Source organism: Felis catus, chromosome E1 (assembly GCF_018350175.1).
Source record: "Felis catus isolate Fca126 chromosome E1, F.catus_Fca126_mat1.0, whole genome shotgun sequence".
Classification (NCBI taxonomy): Eukaryota; Metazoa; Chordata; class Mammalia; order Carnivora; family Felidae; genus Felis; species Felis catus.
In genome coordinates, this window is record NC_058381.1 from 55,133,731 (window position 1) to 55,152,868 (window position 19,138).

Here is a 19,138-nt window from a genome sequence, read left to right on the forward strand (position 1 = left end):
TCACAATACTGTGAGTCCATCTGTGCACTGGACAGGTCAGGTCCCAAGCCTGCTGGGGGCACCATGTGGCCCCAGTGCAAGTAGTAGGCAGACACAACGATGCTCTGCACTTTCTCTGCTTTACTCACTGGTCACAGACCGCATCCGAGAATTGTATGAACTTATGAATAGGTTTTGCTTGGATCACAATATTTATTTGAGTGGAGGTTGTTGCCTATATGTACACATGAGCCATTTCACTCCTGACTTCTCTTTTAAAAGCAGAAATGCCAGAAAACAGTGGGTCCACGATGCTACATGCTCCACAGGGTCATCAGAGTGTTTAAGACCTTCCAGGGGCTCCTAGGGTTCCGGGACACCACTAAAGCACACAGATTAGGAAGGAAAAAATAAAACTGTGCCTTTGTGCAGGCAACATAATTGTGTAGAAAATCCCAAGGAATCTATCAAAAAATTTTTACCAAACTGCTAGAACTGGTAAATGAATTTAACAAGTCACAGGAATAAAGATCGATACACACACACATACATACATATATACACATACATACATACACACACATACACACACATGCATGCACACACATACACACACTCACACATACACACATATATACCAACACATATACATACATACATAAACACATACGCATACACACACACATATACACACCTACACACACAATCTTACTTGTAAACTAGCAATGAGCATGTAGAAAATGAAAGGAAAAGTACAGTGTTGTTCACGAGTGCTCAAAAAGAAGACACAATACCCAGGTGTAAATCTAATAGAACACATGTAACATCCAAATACTTAAATTTACAAAACACTGGTGATAGAAGCCAAGGAATATTTAACTAAATTGCAAGAGATACCATGTTTATGGACTGGAAGACTCAACATAGTAAAGATGTCAATGTTCCCAGTATTGATCTATAAGTTTAACACGATTCCGATCATACACAAGTTTACTTGAAAATTTATCTGGAAAGTGAAGAAACGAGAATGCTTGAAATAATTTTGGAACAGAATAAAGTACATCATAAGCTTCTTTCTTGCCCATCATTGTGCTTCCTACACCGCCCTGTCTGTGTTTTATTAATAAGGTCTGGATGTGCCTCCTTGGTTGAATTTCTCCTTCAGCCAAGTCCTGGGCCAGTCCCAGCTCTCCTTGAGGTGTCACAAATGGCCCTGCCCTTGTGGGAGCCACGCCAGGGTTCAGGTTCTAAGTGTGGCGGCCCTGCCTGCAAACTCAGTGCTCCGGAGCTTGGAGTGTTTTCTGGAAACTGGCATCACTAGCCCAGGGAAGGCTTGGGCTTGGTGGAGACTAGAGGGCTGCTCCACACACAATGAGTTGAGTGAAGATGGTGACACGTGCTTATAACAGACTGTGCGCCTCGCTGCAAACTTCAGGGAGGGAGCCGTTGACAAGCATTCAAATCCAACAGAGCCCTTTCCAGGGCTGGTGTACCCCGTGGTGGCTGTGGCATCATGTCAACCTGATGTGGGGAGGTACTCCTCACCTCCGTGTCCTTGTCTTTAGAAAACTGTCTGCTTCTCCTATGGAAAGCACCAACTGTTGACAGGTGGCTTCAGCCACACTTCTGCTACAGTGGACTGTCCACCAGCCCTGTGTGCAGGAGGCCCACCAGGGTGGAGAATTCTGGGAGTGATATTGGGGGCACCCACTGCAGCTCCAACCAGCGCCAGGGCTTTAACTGAAAGCTCGTCAGTTATGGCCGGCCCAGGCAGAGATGTTTGAACACAGCGTACATTCCCTGATCACAGGGACACAAGTGAGGTTGAAGTCCTGTTGAGCCCAAAGATTGAGACTATGAGGGGTAAGTCCTCAGGGAGCCTCCTGGCTACGGGGAGGAGGTGGTTATTACCCTGGGAGACACTGAGCTGAGGAGCTTTTGTGGCAATGAAAAGAGTAAAGGGCTGGACTTTCCAGTAACTTCTAGAGAATTCTTGCCCTTGAGAGGTAGGCATAAAAGCAAGGGGCCAAGGGATCTGGGATAGAGAGAGAAGGACCCCAAACACTGGCCCAGGAGACTCATCCTTCCTGCACCTGAGCACTTGCAGCAAGTGTCATCCAAGATCCAGGATTCTCCCTTGAGACACAGGAACAATATCTCCAGAAGACTTAGGTGCCTCCAGAATCCAGGGACTGCTGCCCCCCTGCCCTGGAGTCCAGAGTCTGAAGGTCTCTTCTATCTGGTCTGAAGGGCTGTATTCCTGGACAGGGCTTTCCTGGGAATGGTGCACTACGTGATGGCTTCTTTTTGTCAGGCTGACTTCCTCCAGGGCCCTTCAGAGGCCTGTTCACCCAGAGGACAGCACCCACCAATGTCAAGAACAGGGGAAGCTTCAGGAAGACCAGGAGCAGCAAGTGGACACTGCTGGATGAGGACCTGTCCAGGGAAATAGGGACAGAAAGTGAGCTGCCTCCTCAAGGGAGTGGGGCCAGGACCCTTCTCTTCCCACCTGTCCCTGCAACCTGAGCCCAAATCACTTAGGATCAAACCTGGAAAGGACATGTGTCAGGGCAGCACTTCTCTGGGCCCCCTCCCCTCCCTTGATCGTGAAAGCCACCCCCACCCTCACTTTAAAGTCCTGACCCTTATCCTCTGTCCTGCAGGACCTGACAGAAACATCATGGCCTTTTCTGGGTATCTTTGGGAGGAGAAAAACAGCCTGGAGCCAGTCCATCTCCCTGCCCTGGACCCCACAAGCGGCTCCTGGTATAGGATCTATGATACAGCCAAGACCTCTGGAGGCAAGCCCGGATTGGGAGGACAGAACCAGAACCTGGAGTCCAGAACCAGGTGGAGAAGTAGAGGGGGTGGGGTGGGGTGGGAGAGGCTGCACATCCACCTGAACCAGCCTCCTGGTTCCCTGTAGCTGCCCCATGTGGGAGAGGGTTCACAGAACAAGTGGTATTTTCCGTGAGGAATCCCCATGCAGCCATGGAGAATGTAAAAATCAGGACCAGAACTGGAAGAAAACCCAAGAGACAGTGAGGTAAAAAGAGCATGGTGTGTCGTCAGCCCCCACCCAAAGGTCCCATAAGGCTTCTGAACCCCTTCTTCTGTGATCTGTAGGTTGTGATCCCTTACCCTGAGCAGTGGGTCAACACTTCCTCAGCACTGAAGTTCTGCTTGGTACTCAGCCCCGGAAAGATGTCAGATGCAGCTTGACATGTGGTCTCCTCTGCGGTTTTACTTGGTGCTAGAGACAAGTCACACATCAGGTGCTGCCCTCTCCCTAGCCATGCATGAAGTGCCCATTTGGACCCAATGTTGCACACCATCACCCACTCACAAAAGGGACTCTGAAGCTAGACCCAGGCCACCTCCTGGATGGAGTGAGCCCCTCAGGGACCAAGTGAGACTTTTTCAGAACTGGTCGTAAAAGCCACCTCTAGCAAGTGCCAGGTCTTTCTTTCCATCCCAAGTCTGACTCTGCCTGGGGTGACAGCAGGGGTCTCTCAGGGGCTTCCCCAGCTGACGAGGAGCCCCAGAGGGAGGAGGGACAGGGATGAGTCTAAATAGATGGAGTCAGGTCAATAGAAAGTGAGTACAGGGGCAGACTTCATCAGGTGCAGCAGGAGCACAAAGGAGGACATGGACCTCAGCTACCTTCCAGGCAGACAAAGGAAAGACATGAGGGATGGTGATGCCTAGCGGAGGCCGCAGGGATTACAAGATAGTTTTAGGACTCGAGCCTGTTTCCAGGTTGAGGTAAAGAGTGTGGATAATCAATGGAAGAAGGATACAGATGCGCAAAGAGAGAATTTTGCTCAAGGGAATGGAGAGGCAAGGAGGTGAGAAGCCAGCTTCAGGATGACTGTTATTGAACAGAAGGAAACTTCCTTCCACCTAGAAGGGAAAGACGGAAGAATGAGTTAAGCAGCACAGAAGTGTGTAAGCGCAGAAGAAAAGAAATTGAGAGAGTTCATGTCTGGTATCCCGTACTCCCTGAGTAAGGTAGAAGAACAGGAGGGTCATATTAGAAACCATGAATTTGTATTGACACCCATAGGTGCCTTCTGTGACTATTCTTCAGCAGTACTGGAGCAAATAGATTTTAGGTAGGACATCAATTTGCCCTAGCTTGCCTGGGACTTTTCCAGTTGTAGCACTGAAAGTCCTGCCTCCCAAGGAACTTGCCAGTCCTGGGCAACCCCCAATGGTTGCTCACCCTAATTTTAAGATGGATCCAGGGATGAAGTTTTTGAGAAGTAGGTAGGGAAATGGTGCACAAGAGTGGAGGGTACTGGTGAGAGAAGAAAATGTAGTCTTTCATGAGGGTTGAGGAAGGAAATGAGATCAGGGCAGGAGCAGGATGGGTAATAAATGGGGAGAGAATGGAGAGAGACATCAAAGGATTGGAGGCATATGTGAGGTTGAGAATAGATAGGGCCAGTGGGGATGAGGGTGTGGGAAAGCTGATGCACAGAAAGCTGTCCAAAAGTACAATGTCTGAGTGTAGGGTTCTGAACATGGACCAGTGTGGGGTGACAGCAAGCTGTGCAACGTTGCCATGGAGTGGAATTCTGGAAAGTGGAAATGTGGGCCACTGCAGTCAAGAAGGTCATGGAACCCAGGAAAAGGATGTTGGACTAGTTATTCATTAAAAACTCCCAAGACAATGGCAGGGATTAGGGAGTAAACTAGAAGCTAATGGAAGGCCATGCAAAGGAGAGGTAGAGGGGTGTGGCCATGTGACAAAAGTGTTAAAGGAGGCAGATAGGACAGTAATAGGTTGAAAGCTGTAATGAAGGGGTGGGAGAATTTGGACACAGCTTCACAGCCCTATAGCACATCGAGGTAGGAGAAGGAGCAGCTTTCACTCAAGAAGCTTATTTTTTGAAATGAGAGGAGTGAGGTTAATTTCAGGACAGTATAGTAGAGGGAATGTTCTGTGAGCAAGCTGAAGATGCATATACAAAGAGTTTATTTCCTTTAGTGCAGGTTTCCAAAGGGCATGGTGGAAATAGCCTTGGTCCAGCAGGGAGGGGCCTCCCAGGCAATGGAGTGAGAGAGTAAGGGCAACTTGGGCTACTCACCCCCACCCATGCCAAGGCTAAAGGGTCAGTCACCTCTCTCTCTGCCCTCATCATAGGCTCTTCCCAACACCACTGGGGCTAAGGACTAGACAAGGCCTAAAGACATTCTTCAGTATGGCACCCATCCTCATCCCCATGTTCAGTCATGTCCCATAAGCTCCGCTGATGGAGTGAGAAGATCTCTTACCTGGGGAAACAGACACCTTAACCTGGACTGAAGTGCCAGATGACCAGAAGCCCAGGTACCATGTTTTCCGAACTCTACACCAGTAGGACCCAGCATCGTCTGCAGTGAGGTTCTCCATGGTCACGATGAAGGTGAGGCGATCAGCATGGTCTCTGATAGACACACGACCATTCTTTTCTTTCGCTTCTCCCTGGGTCTCCACAATATTGTCACATGTGCCCTCATTCTGCCCTCGGCACCAGTATTTTTTATAACTCTGGTACTCTTCCTCATACTGACACTGCACACTCAGAGAGCCACCCAAGGTGCCTGTCACAGAGCTGGGGCCCGTCAGGGACAAAGAGCCTGGAAAACACAAGCCATGTCCCAGGACTCTATCTCAATGGGTCCCCTCAGTAGCTGTATGCCTGAAGCCCAAGGGGAAACTTGCCAAGAAAGTATAGGTGGTTCCAGGCTCAGGTATGGGGACCTGAAGGGACATCTGAACTTAGGATCTAAGCCAGAAGGTTTGGAGACTACAGCCAGAAAGATGAGTAGAGACCTGTGCTCTCTAAGCCCAGAACACTAAGTAACCACACAGGGATGCCAGCCCTTGGGGACAGGGAGAATTGGAACAAAGCTAGTTCTCAGCAGAGTGAGCTGACTGTCTTGCCCTGTCCTTAGACTGGCAGCCTTTGCCAGATGTGAAATTCAGTCACACACAAAAATATTTCCCTTTGGAGAGAGGCTCTGCATTCTAGGTTTTCTGCAATTCAAACTTGTTCTGCAAGAGTACAACTTCTTGTTTACTCTGCTCTCCACATGTTCTCAAGAGAGGAAAAGTAAACCCCTGGCTCTCATCCAGACTACACTTGAGGGAGGAGTGACGCATTGCTGAGAAGGGCTCAGTCCCAAGGAGACCCTATTAGGCTTCTCAACAGAGGTTTGGTGCATGAGCTGACTCCCTCCCATTGACCCCCCATCACAGTACCCAGAGCCTCACCATCTTTCTTTACAACTTTCTCCCCTTCCTCTCTCAGGCTAGCCATACAACTCTTTGGGGTGCCCTCTATAAAAATGTAAAGTGGTCACACATTTCCAAATGGTGTTTATAACTCCAGTGTGTGGTGGGTGGGAGAAAGTAGGGACAAGCAGGAAGGAGCTGAGCCAGGAGCTGGGATGGAAAAAAAAGAACCAAAATTCATAAGTGACTCCAAAGTTTCAACCTGGACCCAGGAGGAATCCTAGGGTCAGCCCACGTGCGTCTGGAGAGGTCAGCCAGTCCACATGAAGGAGTGGGAAGAGGTTTCCAGTCCAGTTTAATTGCACCCAGGCTAGGGCACTTAGACAATTATATCAGATTTAAGCAAGCAGATGTGAGCAAGCCGTGATAGGCCAGTAAACTGACTCTGGGTAAGGAACAAGGCGGGGTGAGGGGAGTCGAGGAGTAGCCATGGTTTATACCGTTTGCCAATTTCTGTGGTGTAAATGCTCTCACCACGACTGATTTCAGGCCAACAACATGCTGTCACTGGACACGGGGTTGGGAAGATAAGCCCATAATCAGTTCTCATGAGCCGATGCAAGCTGGCTTCAGCCACTACTGCTTTGGATGCCCATTTCATTAATTACGGTAACTCAGAAAACATCTATTATCATCGTCACCCTCATTCAAGACATTTTGAGCACCTCCCACGTGTAATGAGATGCATCTCTTTTAAACGTCTTTCTGAGTCTAAGATCTCGGGGCTATGAGGACTCTGGGGGGCCTTGAAGATCATCCTGTCTACTCTACCGTGTTACTGAAAAGAAAATTATGTTTTGGCCAGTTGCACCCAGCTGGTATTCTTCCTTTAAACCTCTGCCTTTTCCACTCACTATTCTGGAACAGTCCATGATTATGTTGGGCAGGTTCCATGTCGTAAAAATTATTCTACAAACATGAAGAATACCGTCTGATTTTTACCCTAAACTTACTTCCTGTAGAGAATGGGCTCTCGTCCATGTTAAATGCCTATTTTTAACAGTTTCTATTCTGAAACTCCAACCTTCAATGGACAATTTTATTTATCTGCCTGAACTACATCTTGTTCCAGAAAGGGTCTGAGGTGGGTGCGGAGGATGCCATTTTAGATCCTTCATTAATTCCTACTAACAAACCTTTCCAACCCCTTTAAACTAAGCTCTGACAAGATAGAACTATTGCTAATTTTTGAAATCTCCATGATCTTTAATATCTCTACACTTTTTCATAAGCTATTCCCACTTTCCACTCAGCCAATTTATTCATCTTTCAAGACCAATGTCCAGTGGAGCGTCAGTGAAGAACTGCACCTGGTCAAGAGCAGTGTTTGGGGCCCTTGTTGTGCACCTCCACACCATATAAATAAGCCTCTTTCTACAACAAGTTCAACACTGTATCATAGTGGCTTGACTCCCTCATTCAACTATGAGTTTCTGACTGCAGAAGTTGCTCTTAAACACAGCACCCAGAATGCTCCTGGCACACATCTGGTGCTCAATAAGTGTATGTAGGATCTGTAGGTGAATGTCTGAGTAGATAGAAGGATACACAGATGGATGAATGGATGTGTCCTTTTGTGTCTGCTGAGACTTCACCTCTGGCTTGAACCCAGGATAGACCTTCTGCCCACTGTTCCACCCCCTGAAATGCCAGGTACCCAAAGCCCCAGCATCACTCACCTGAGAGGCAGAGAAGGAGCAGAGCTGGGGACAGCCACATGGTCCCGTCTCTCTGGCTAGTGTCCCCAGCAAATCCAAGTCCCAGCTGGAAACCAGGTGTTTGTGACAGAGCCTAGGGCATCCACCTTCTACTTGTTCAAGTTTCCTTTGTGTTTCTCTCTCATTTACTTCCTTTTTCTTCTCCTAGACACTTCCTAATTTGAAGCCCTACTTAGAAACAGGAGAAGAATGACAAGAGATACTTCAGAGAATGGACTAAGAACAACATGGGAAATCTGCTGATTTGTGCTTCATCTAATGACAATATAATGTTTGGATCATACCCCAAGCCTCCATGAAAGCCAATCCCAATACATGAAACCTCCAACAGAGGTGAGCCTTTGAACCTGCCTCCCATTCTTCTTCCCGTCTGGGTTTGCTTGCTTGACATAACCAGCTGCTCCTGCTCTCTGGCTGCCTACCTTGGGGTCATAAAATATGCCCACTTAAAGATCAGGGGTGAGGACTCCCCATAACTCTCTCAACCATAACCTCCAGGCAGTTGACCTCATACCCTTTCCTCTAACCTAATCTCTCTCTTGGCTCCAGACCCAACTTTCTGATTTCCTGTGAGGATGCTCAACCTGTTTGTACATTATCAACCTAATTTAGTATAAGGGTTTTGGTTAAGGGTCTAGATTCTGGAGTTATGCAGATTCAAATCCCACCTCCATTATGTACTACCCATGTGCCCTTGGGCATGTTGCTAAATCATTCTCTTCCCTAGTTTCTTCATGTATAAGGTAGAGTAGTTGGTAACCATTCTTGCATCATAGGAAATAAATGAGTGAACAAACACAAAGCATTTGGCACAGTGCCTGGAACATAGTAGTAACTACTCAGTAAAAATGTTAAATATCTTTAGAATAGTCCTGGAACAGGACTAGCTTCTCATCTGGTCTATCAACCAGCTGTACATTCCCTCCAATTCAACTTACACACCAGAGGCATATTCTTCTCTAAGACACAGGTATCTAAACATGTAATTCCAGTGATAAATAACCCCCATCATTTTCTTCTCTTTCCCAGTGGTTGATACCCATAGCCTATAACCTTCACTATCTTTTGAAACTCTCTACCAGATTATCTGTCACTTCAAACTTGCTGTAAGGGCACAATTTCTTATTTTCCTTCTTTTACCATATCTAATGAAATATGGTATACATGTTGAGCCCCAGAGGGAAAAAGCCACATGGCTCCTGCTTGCATGTATGTGACTAGTCACTCAACTGGGGGACCCAGAATGAGTGGAACTGATGGTAGGCACAACTCTGTGTACCCTGTTCTTCAGCACAGACAACAGTTGGAGGTTTCCATTCTCCCATCAAGAGAATCAAACAGATCTTTAGTCACCTAGGTCTTGCTTTTACATTGTTTTCTTCTGCTTTCTTTTTTCCCCCCAATCTGATCCTTGAAATTTTTTTTTATAAAATAAAGGAAATTGGAATGAGCAAAGGCAAGCAATAATGGTTTAAAATTTATAAAATATGTCTAATGTGGTCACATTTCATTATCCAATAAGAAAGGACAAATTCTAGGCAATATGGTAGACTGAGCCAATACACAGACTGTCTTGTAGCTCCAAACATGGAAATCCTATCTAAAACGCAACCCAAGGGGCATCTTGGTAGCTCAGTCAGTTGAGCATCCAACTCTTCATTTTGGCTCAGATCATGATCCCAGGGTAGTAGGATGGAACTCTACATCAGGCTTTGTGCTAGGCATGGAGCCTACTTTAGATTTTCTTCTCTCTCTCTCTCCCTCTCTTTCTCTTTCCCTCCCTCTGTCTCCCCTCTCTAAAATTTTTTAAAAAGAAAAATTAATAAAAGTAAAATAAATAAAATGCAACTCCAAAGGTTCTGATACTTAAGTGAATTCAAAATCAAGCAAAGGAGGAGGTCCTGGGTGGCTCAGTCAGTTAAGCGTCAAACTTCAGCTTAAGTCATGATCTCATGGTTCGTGAGTTCGTGAGTCAGCATCAGGCTCTGTGCTGACAGCTCTGAGCCCGGAGCCTGCTTGGGATTCTGTGTCTCCCTCTCCCTCTGCCCCTCCCCTACTCGTGCGCATGCGCACTCTCTCTCTCTCTCTCTCTCTCTCTCTCAAATAAATAAATAAATAAATAAACAAATAAACCAAAGCAAAGCAAAAGAAATCCCCAAGTGCCAGAAATGTAAAGGGAACTGAAAGCCAAGACCATGAACAGGATCTGATACCAGATGGCTGATGGGAACTATCAGAATGGATACGGGCTTTAGGAGGAAAGGGGCTGGCATTTCAACAACCACAAGGGGACAGGAGCTTATGCCTTAGGTCCATACCAGATGGGTAACTGGAGCAGAGCTCCCTGCCCAAAACTGGGATCCATGAAGGGTCACCACAGCCCCAGAATGGAGCGAGGGCATACTTCACTGATAGCCTCAGGGGAGCAACAAGGTATCTTGGCCCCCTGGAGCCACAGGAGTTACAGAGTCTTCCATAAGAATTGGCACCCAAACAGTACTACACTGAGGTGTGACAGCCAAAGTCACTGTTTCCCATAGCATGGGAGGCTTGGGTAAAGTAATTAATATAAAATCAGGTTGACAAATGACGAGGCTTGCAGGGCTTTGGGAGACATGGATGCAAAACCACAACCATGCCTCTTGGCCACCCTCTGGTTTTCTATAGTCCGTGAGCTAAGGACACTTTTACATATAAAAAAAAATGTTTTTAGTGTTTATTATTGGGAGATAGAGAGAGAGCATGAGCATGGGAGGGGCAGAGAGAGGGGAAGACACAGAATCTGAAGCAGGTTCCAGGCTCCGAGCTGTCAGCACAGAGCCTGACGCGGGCCTCGAAGCCACGAACCGCTAGATCATGACCTGAGCAGAAGTCAGATGCTTCACCAACTGAGCCACCCAGGCACTCCTCAAATGCTTTTACATTTTTAAACAGTTAGAAAAATCAGAAGAAAAATATTTCATGACACATGAAAATTGCACAACACTACCATTTCAGAGTGTATAAACAAGTCTTACGGGAACACAACCACACTTGCTTCTTTCTATATTGTCTGAGGCAGCTTTTCTGCTACAAGGGCAGAATTGAGTAGCTGGCCCACAAAACCCATGATGCCCCCTATCTGGCCCTGATAGAAGAGTTTGCCACCCTCTTGTCTGGAGGACAGGCCCCTCACCAGAGATCATTCCTGCTAGTAATTGGAAGCAGAATCCTGAGGCAACGGCAGCTACTTTAGATGTATGATCATTTTTTCAGGGTCCAAACAACCTACAGAGTGACTTTAGGCCAGTCTTGGTTCAGTCTGAGTCCAACCTGGCCCAGTCAGAGACCCGGATGCTTCTGCTTGGTCCTCATCAGCCTCATTTGGTGTGGCCTGAGAAGCTGGCTCTCTCTTCTAGGCCCTCCCTGCTTCTCCGCTTGGTACAGCCCCATGTCACCTCAAGGGGAAGCAGCAGCTCCCACTTGCTCCTCCACCAGCACCTCAGATTCCTTGCCCAGTGTCTCCAGCCCCAATTCCCCATGGCCCTGCTGTGCCCTTGGGACTGGCTGCTCTGGCACCTCACACTCAACATGACCAAAGTCTACCCCTCCTCTCTCGCTGGTCCTCTATCCCACCACTGCTTTATACAGCCCCCTCCCACCCACCTATCAGTCTACAGACTCACTGGTTCCCTTCCTTTTCTTTGAATACATCAAATGCTTTCTCATTTCAGGGCCTTTGCATGTGCTGTTCCCTCTACCTGAAATGCTTTTCCTTTCACTAAGGGTTTCTCAATGCCTGTTAGACGTCCAAGTGGAGATGCTTAGTGAGGAGCTGAGTGTACAACCTGTGGTCCAGGTGAGAGGCACACATTTAGAAGTTCACAGGGCTACCTGAGAGCACCAGGACCCAGGTTCCCAAGTTCAGCAACATGTGTGGACTGAGGAAGAAAGGTGGCAAAAAAAGTAAGGAGGAGGAAAGTGAAGCAAGAGGAAAACCAGGAGAGTCTGAAAGCAGGGAAAGGAACACATTTCCAGAAGGAAGAGCCATTGGCTGAACCAAACACTACAGAGAAGTAAAGTAAGATGCAGAAAGACAAGATGCCCTGGACAGGATTAGAAGGAGGGATGTGGTCCTTGTCAAGACAGATTGGGAAAGACTGGGGGGAAAGGGAGGGAAGAGGAAATGGAGCCAGCCAGTGTAGACAGTGTTTCACAAGAAGCTCTGGGAAGAAAAGCAGAGAGAAACGAGGCAATGGCTGGAAAGGGCTAGAAGCAAAGGGGAGGAGCTGGCCAGTGTGGCGTCCAGGAGTGTGAACGGGCAGACTGCAGGGTCATGTCCTGTGACAGGCAGTCTCCAGGGTGTCATCATGCTGCTCACAGAACTTGAAATACAAGCACAAAGCTAGATTTAATTACATAAAATTTAAATCATTTCTGTGGTTTAAAAAAAAGGCAAATAATAAAATAGGGGGAAAAATGCCAAAAACAGTAAAGCTTATACAAATCAAAATGAGAAATACTAAAGCCTTAAAAGAAAAATTGGCAAAGACCATGGACCCGCAATTCTCAAAAGAAGAAAGAAAGGCAAAGGACTAATATTCAGAAAAAATAAGTGTTTATCCTCACTGGCAAGAAAATTCATGGATATATGAAAACAACTAAATTATAAATTTTCCCAAATTAGTCAAGATGGCTTTTTTTCATGTTTATTTATTTATTTTTGTGAGAGGGAGCGAGCACATGCACAGAAGCGGCAGAGAGAAAGGGAGGGAGAGAGAGAATTCCCAAGCATGCTCTGCACTGTCAGTGCAGAGCCCAACTTGGGGCTTGATCCCACAAACTGTGAGATCATGACCTGAGCCAAAATCAAGAGTCAAATGCTTACCTGCCTGAGCCACCCAGGGACCCATTAGTCAAGATGTTTTTAAGGTAGTAGTAAAGGCAGACAAAGGTGTGGTGCTATAGGAACTCATATATTCCTTGTGGGTGACACACTGCTCTGGTTCTACAATGTAATTTAGCAATAGGTGTAAAGAATTATAAAAGTGGCCTTTTTCTGTGCCCCATATTTCTGCTTTGCATAATCTAGGCTAAGAAAAAAATTGGAAATGAGAGCACATATTAGTGAAAAATTGAAAAGACCCTAATTACCTAACAATAATTACCTAACAATAGACCCTAATTACCTAACAATAAGAGACTATATACTATTGTGAATAGGTATGTAGATACATAATAGCTAGATAGATTGAGAGATAGATAAGATAGAGCTAGAGAGATAGATGATGGATGGATAGAGATAGATAGATAGATAGATGATAGATAGATGCCAATGAGTAGATCTAAGAGCGAACAGACAAGTGACTAATACACTGTCCTTATTTTCTTATGCAAGAAGTGAATGTAGAATGTAGTCCTGATCATAACTGCAAAATCTGACAACAACCAAATGTTCATCGACAATAGAATGGATAAATACATGTGGTATAATCACACAGTGGAATCTTATTCAGCAGCGAAAATGGGCACACTACAGCTGCAACATGATGAATCTCAAGCATAATATTAAGTGAAAGAAGCAAGTCATGAATATATTTACAATATTATCCCATCTATATGAAGTCCCAAAGTAGGTAAGACTAAACTATATGAAATTCATATAGAGGTGATAGAAATCAGATCAATAGTTGCCTGTAGCAGGGTTAGGGATGGTCTATAAAGGGGCACAAGGGAACTTTCTGCGGTAATTGATAATGTCCTATATCTTGATTGTGGTGTTGGTCACAGGGAAGGAGATGGTCAAAACTCATTGAACTGTACATATAAAATGGGTGCATTTTCTTATATGTGAAATGTACTACAATACGGTTGATGTTTAAAAATCAAGGAAATGAATGTCACAACTATCAGAGTAATGCATATATCTAGTGGAGAAGGGAGAGGGTACGAACAGAAAGCAGATATCTGGGGTACTGACAATGTTCTATTTCTTGACCTCATTGGTAGCTATATAAAAATTGCTTTATGATTATTATGTAAATGGTACATATGTTTTATGTAGTCTTTTCCATGTGTATCTTACAATTAAATGCATGTGTGTGTGTGTACAATTAAATATATATGCAGTGGAGTAATGTCTATGGAATTTCAAGACAGAAAATCAATGTCCAAGAATGCTCTACCTTGTAGACAAAAACAGAAAGATATTTCAAAAATGCAAGGACTCCAAATGTGCATTATCCATTTATACTATGTTAAAAAAAAAAGTCTCAAAGTACTCCACCCAACCGAGAAGTCAATCCAAAGAATTGAAATTTGAAAAAGATGTGGGTATAAAGGAAATAACAGTAGGAAACCTGTTAAACTTTAGAATCTATGTCTAAATCATCATTATTAATATGGTTATTACATTTATTGAAAATGCTAAAGTTTAATATTTGGAAGAAGACACACGTAATTTTTTTAATTAATAAATGTAAGCTTCTGGGTCTCAAAGCCCAAAGCATCACAGATATTTCTCACTTCCTGTGGAGAAAGGGAAGGGAATGGTGGCCAGATCCGTGAGTTCTGTTCCACCATCAAAAGGTTTGGGCCTTTCTTCCTGGCAAGATTCTGCCTGTAAGTGGAAAACCAAATATTCCAGCCGGAAGCTGAGTGAGAAATTGGCAGTGCAGGGATAAGATCTGAAGTTTCTGAGAAAAGTGTGGGCTGGGCAGACCTACAGCATCTCAGGGAGACAGGAAACTAGAACTGCAACACCCAGGAGGGGCTAGGCAGGTGTCCCGATTATAACAATAACTGCTTCTCTTCCCCGAGCACAGTGCTAACGGGTTCTCCAAAATTATTTCTGAAGTTCACAGCAAAGCTGTAAGGCAGGTACCATTATTCTTAGTTTATAGATAAGAAGACAGAGGCAGAAGGAGGTCCTGATACCAGACTTCATCAAATCAAGTTCACAAACTCCAATCTGGTTTGTTATCCTTTGGGATTTGAGGGGAAAGCCAGTAGAGGAAGCAGCAAACTGACCAAGAGCTTAGTGACCAAGAAGTAGGGAGATCACTTTCCCAAAAGGAAGCACACCCTCTTCCCCACCTCCATCACCCCAATGTCTTACCAATGCTTTGCAGTTGGGGGCCACAGGCTGCACAATCCACAGCATGGCTTCTATGACATGGGAACTACCATCCAGTGTCTACCCACTGCCCAGAGCCATTCTGCCAGGGGAGGGCAGGAGGCCCTTAGGGCTGGGGCCTGCCCATCTCCACCAAAAACTGAAACACATGCATTTGGGGGAAACTGCCATAGGGGAAGAAGCTTAGTTTCTAGAAGACAAGACTCCCCTTATTACTATCTGCTCCACCACACTAGGGAGGAGGTAGAAAGCTGGGGCAGTCCAAAGAGGAGGACAGACAACATCATTAGGGAAATGCTAGCCATCATGGAATGCAAATCAAAACCGCGGTGAGACACTGCTTTATACCCACAAGAATGGCTAGCATCAAAAAGTCTGAGAGTGAGTCTTGACAAGGATGTTGAGAAGTCAGAACACCCATATACCTGTTCATGGGAATGGAAAGTGGTGGAAAACAGTCTACAAATTCCTCAAAGGATTCGAAGGAAGTGAAAGGACCGGGGCAGGGAGCTGGAGCCACACAAGAGAGCTGCCTCCCAAAGACAGGTGTCTGGACCTCTCCTCCACTTTCAGCAATTGTACAGTAATAAGTTATTACCATAGAAATAGTGTCTCCAAAGTGGAGAGGCATGGCGTCCTCAAACCAGTCTCGAATCCAGACACCAGAGTATGGACAATGCAGACGTTGCTGGTGGTTTTGAAAGAAAATGAGGAAATTTTTGAAGTCTGATTCGTTGGCTTCCTTGCTGTCAAATTTTCACCAAAGCAGGATTTCCGGATTCCAGGTTCTGGGGTAAACATACACTTAACCTGACAGGTTGCTGTGCAAAATGACTGCACTGGGCTATTGAGTCTCATCCTTGCAGCCAGGGTCTACCACCAGAAACTGTTTCACTAAGCAGAGCAAAGTTTTCACAAACTGGGTGATGGGACTTCCCCCTTTGATTCTGGCCAGCAAATCCCAGACTTTAGCCTCTACTACAAAGCTGTAATCATCAAGACAGCATGGTATTGGCACAAAAACAGACACATAGACCAATGGAATAGAATAGAGACTCCAGAATTGGACCCACGAATGTATGGCCAACTAATCTTTGACCAAGCAGGAAAGAATATCCCATGGAAAAAAGACAGTCTTTTTTAACAAACGGTGCTGGGAGAACTAGACAGCAACATGCAGAAGATTCTGGCCAGCAGTTTGGCATGGATTTGTTCAGTCCGGTAAAAAAAAAAAAAAAATAGTAATTCCTCAAATCTTACTGAAATCCCTCTGTCTAGACTCTCCAGTGCAGCTCAAGACCAATTCCGGATCCTTTGTTTGGATCCTCAAGGGCAACAACTAGGGCTGCCTACGGGACCTTCTGGTGCGTGATCAACAGTCACTTGCTGCCTGCACACGTCCCAGTGGATCCTGGATGCCTGGTGGCTGCACACCCAAGTCATTGCTAATTCTGCCTTACAGTAGCTCATTCACCTGACCACTCACATTACTGTTGCCCCAGTCACCTTCCCCGGCCCCAAGACATGTTGTGCCACTCCTTTGGGCCTCTTGAGAATTGGGGTCTACTCCTATGAGGCCCTGCACACCCAAACACCAGGCCTCTGGTTTGTCCTTACTCTGTTTCTCATGGGAAGCTTGGCTGTTGTCCCCCTTAACCACTGGCCTCCCACTGCTGAGGAGAGTACACCTCTCCCTCCCTGGCACCTCTGTAGCCCCCAGTTTCTTCATAATGATGGTGGTATCCACCTCCTAAGGACTGTTGTTAGGAATAAATGAGATCAATGATGTCAAGTGCTAGGCACAGACCCTGGTGTCATGTTAGCAACTGCTATCACAAGTGCACACACACACACACCTGTGGGCTGACAAAATGCCCCACCCCAGCCTGTGCCGTGCAGTGATAGCCATGGTCTCCATATCCTCCTGCCCATCTGCTTAGGTGGTGGTGATCTCATGGGACCTGTGTGTGCCTGAACTTCCTTCATCGTTTTCTCCACCTCCTCCTCCCAGGGAAGATTCAGTAAGTGACAAGTCCCAGCCCCAGTCACCTGAAGGCAGAGAGGGGGCCGAGCTACAGATAGACCGGTGGTTCTGTCTCCCTGGCCCCAGAACATCCAGATCCTTCTCGTCTGACATCTGGCCTAAGAGTTCCAGCCCTGGACACTGTCACTTCCTGTCCATATTTTGTTATCTGCTTCCTTCCTCTGCTACTTCTTCATTTTAAGCTGCAAAGTTATCAGGAAAGGGGAAGGACCTGCTGAAATAGAGAGTGGCCCAAAACCACAGCCACAAGGGGAGTTTGATAGCACCATGTTCCCTCACCTGCTGAGGCCCCACCCAGACACGGCAGAACGCACCCATCCCTGGGAGGCCAGTTACCCCTCCATCCCAGGCTGTCCTCTGCTTTCAATCCTATAGCTTTTCCACAACTCCAGCCCTGCCCTGTGGGAAATGCCTGTCCACTGTGGTCACACACAGGTCCTCTTGGGGGATGGTTTCTGGTCCAGCTATAACCAAGGTTTACATCCCTCCACAGTTCAAATCTTAACCTAGATGCCCTTTTTGGTGTCACAAAGAGGAGGGGGGATTGTATACCAGTCTTAAAGTTCTAGAGGTTGGAAGTCTGAAATTAGTTTTGCAGGATCAAAGTCACAGTGTCAGCAGAGCTTCATTCCTTCTGGAAGCTCCAGGGCAGAATCCACTTCCTTGACTTCTTCCACCTGCATGTGGCTCATGGCCCCACATCACTCCACCCTTGGCTCCCATTATCATATCTCTTTCTGTGACTCTGACCCTCCAGCTTCTGTTTCATAGGAACGCTTACAATAATATTGGGCCCACTGGATAATCCAGGATAATCTCTCCATCTCAGGATCTTTAACTTAATCACATCTGTAAAGTATTTTTTTGCCATAAAAAGTAAAATATTTGCAAGTTCTTTTGGGGGTTACAATGGGGACATCTTTGGGGGTGCCACTGTTCTGCCAAATAATGGAATTAAGGGAGGGATGAAGAGAGCCCGTTCCCTTCCTTTCATAATAACAAGCTCCTCTTTTGCCCCCTAAACACCTTTTCATTCTGCACAAGGGGTCCCATGATCTCCCACTAGTTTGGTGATTCACTGGAAGGACTCAAACAACTTAACAAGTTATGGTCATGGCAAAGGCTTCTTAAAGCAAAAGATACAGTAAAGGAGTATTAGGAATCTTATCCATGAGCAAACACTAGAGGTGGGGTTGGAGGCTTCTCTGCAAGGGCCATGGGAATGGGCACTTCTCTCTGGCTGCCAACTAAAGGTATGTGGGAGATGTCTCCACCCAGGGAAGCCCACTTCAGTTTGGAGGCAAGAGTTCTTAAAGAGAGTTGATAAAGTACCTACAATCCAGGTACCAGCATCTTCATGATGACATGGAACAATGTTGACCACCCGCTCCATCCTGACCCACTGTCTCGGGTTTACAGAATAATTTCACTCATTGGTGACAATGTGAGCATTCCAGGAGTTAAGTCATTAAACCTAAACCTAACCCTAACCCTAACTCTAACCTGGCCAAGAGTCACTGACATGGCCCTGGGCATTCCTGGAGATAAGTAAGAGCTGAATGAAAGAGACACACTGCATTAAACCTTTCTTTGCACACTCCTCAAATGGAGCATGTGCATTGACCTGTCTCTGCCTCCTGCCCTGATGGGGTAATCCTGGATTCACCAGTGACTTCCCATCACTGCAACCAACGTTTCTGTGCATGTTCTGTGTGTCAACACTGTGCTAGAGCCTGAGAAGGCAGAAAGATAAACCTTCATTCCTGGTCCTACTCTTAGGCAACTCATGGGATCAAAGTTACCTACTGCTGCATAACAAATTACCCCAAAACTTAGCTTAAAACAATAATATATACTATTCCACAGAAATTGTGCATGACTTTGTTTACAGGGTTTGCAGAAGGCTGCAGTGTTGAATGGGACCACATTCTCATCTGAAGGCTCAACTGCGGATGGGTCAGTTGCTAAGTTCATTCATGTAGTTGCTGGCAGGATTCGGT

The 19,138-nt window shown here is 46.1% G+C and overlaps 1 protein-coding gene across 1 annotated transcript; it reads right to left on the reverse strand.

Annotated features, from left to right (window-relative positions):
* Positions 1–780: 780 nt before the first annotated feature.
* Positions 781–9,694, reverse strand: LOC101090473 (CMRF35-like molecule 2). Its single transcript, XM_023244065.2, has 4 exons — positions 7,942–9,694; positions 5,260–5,604; positions 3,121–3,232; positions 781–2,415 (listed from the first exon to the last, which is right to left on the reverse strand). The coding sequence occupies exons 1-4, from the start codon at positions 7,979–7,981 to the stop codon at positions 2,148–2,150; spliced, it is 765 nt and encodes a 254-aa protein (XP_023099833.1). The 5' UTR covers positions 7,982–9,694; the 3' UTR covers positions 781–2,147.
* Positions 9,695–19,138: the final 9,444 nt, after the last annotated feature.

Excerpts from the sequence above, each read along its gene's own strand:
- LOC101090473 (XM_023244065.2), bottom strand. The coding sequence starts at position 7,981 with ATGTGGCTGTCCCCAGCTCTGCTCCTTCTCTGCCTCTCAG. Across the intron at positions 3,233-5,259 it reads TAAGGTGTCTGTTTCCCCAG|CACCAAGTAAAACCGCAGAG; the intron begins GTAAGAGATCTT and ends ACTTGTCTCTAG. Across the intron at positions 2,416-3,120 it reads GTGTTGACCCACTGCTCAGG|GTCCTCATCCAGCAGTGTCC; the intron begins GTAAGGGATCAC and ends TTCCCTGGACAG.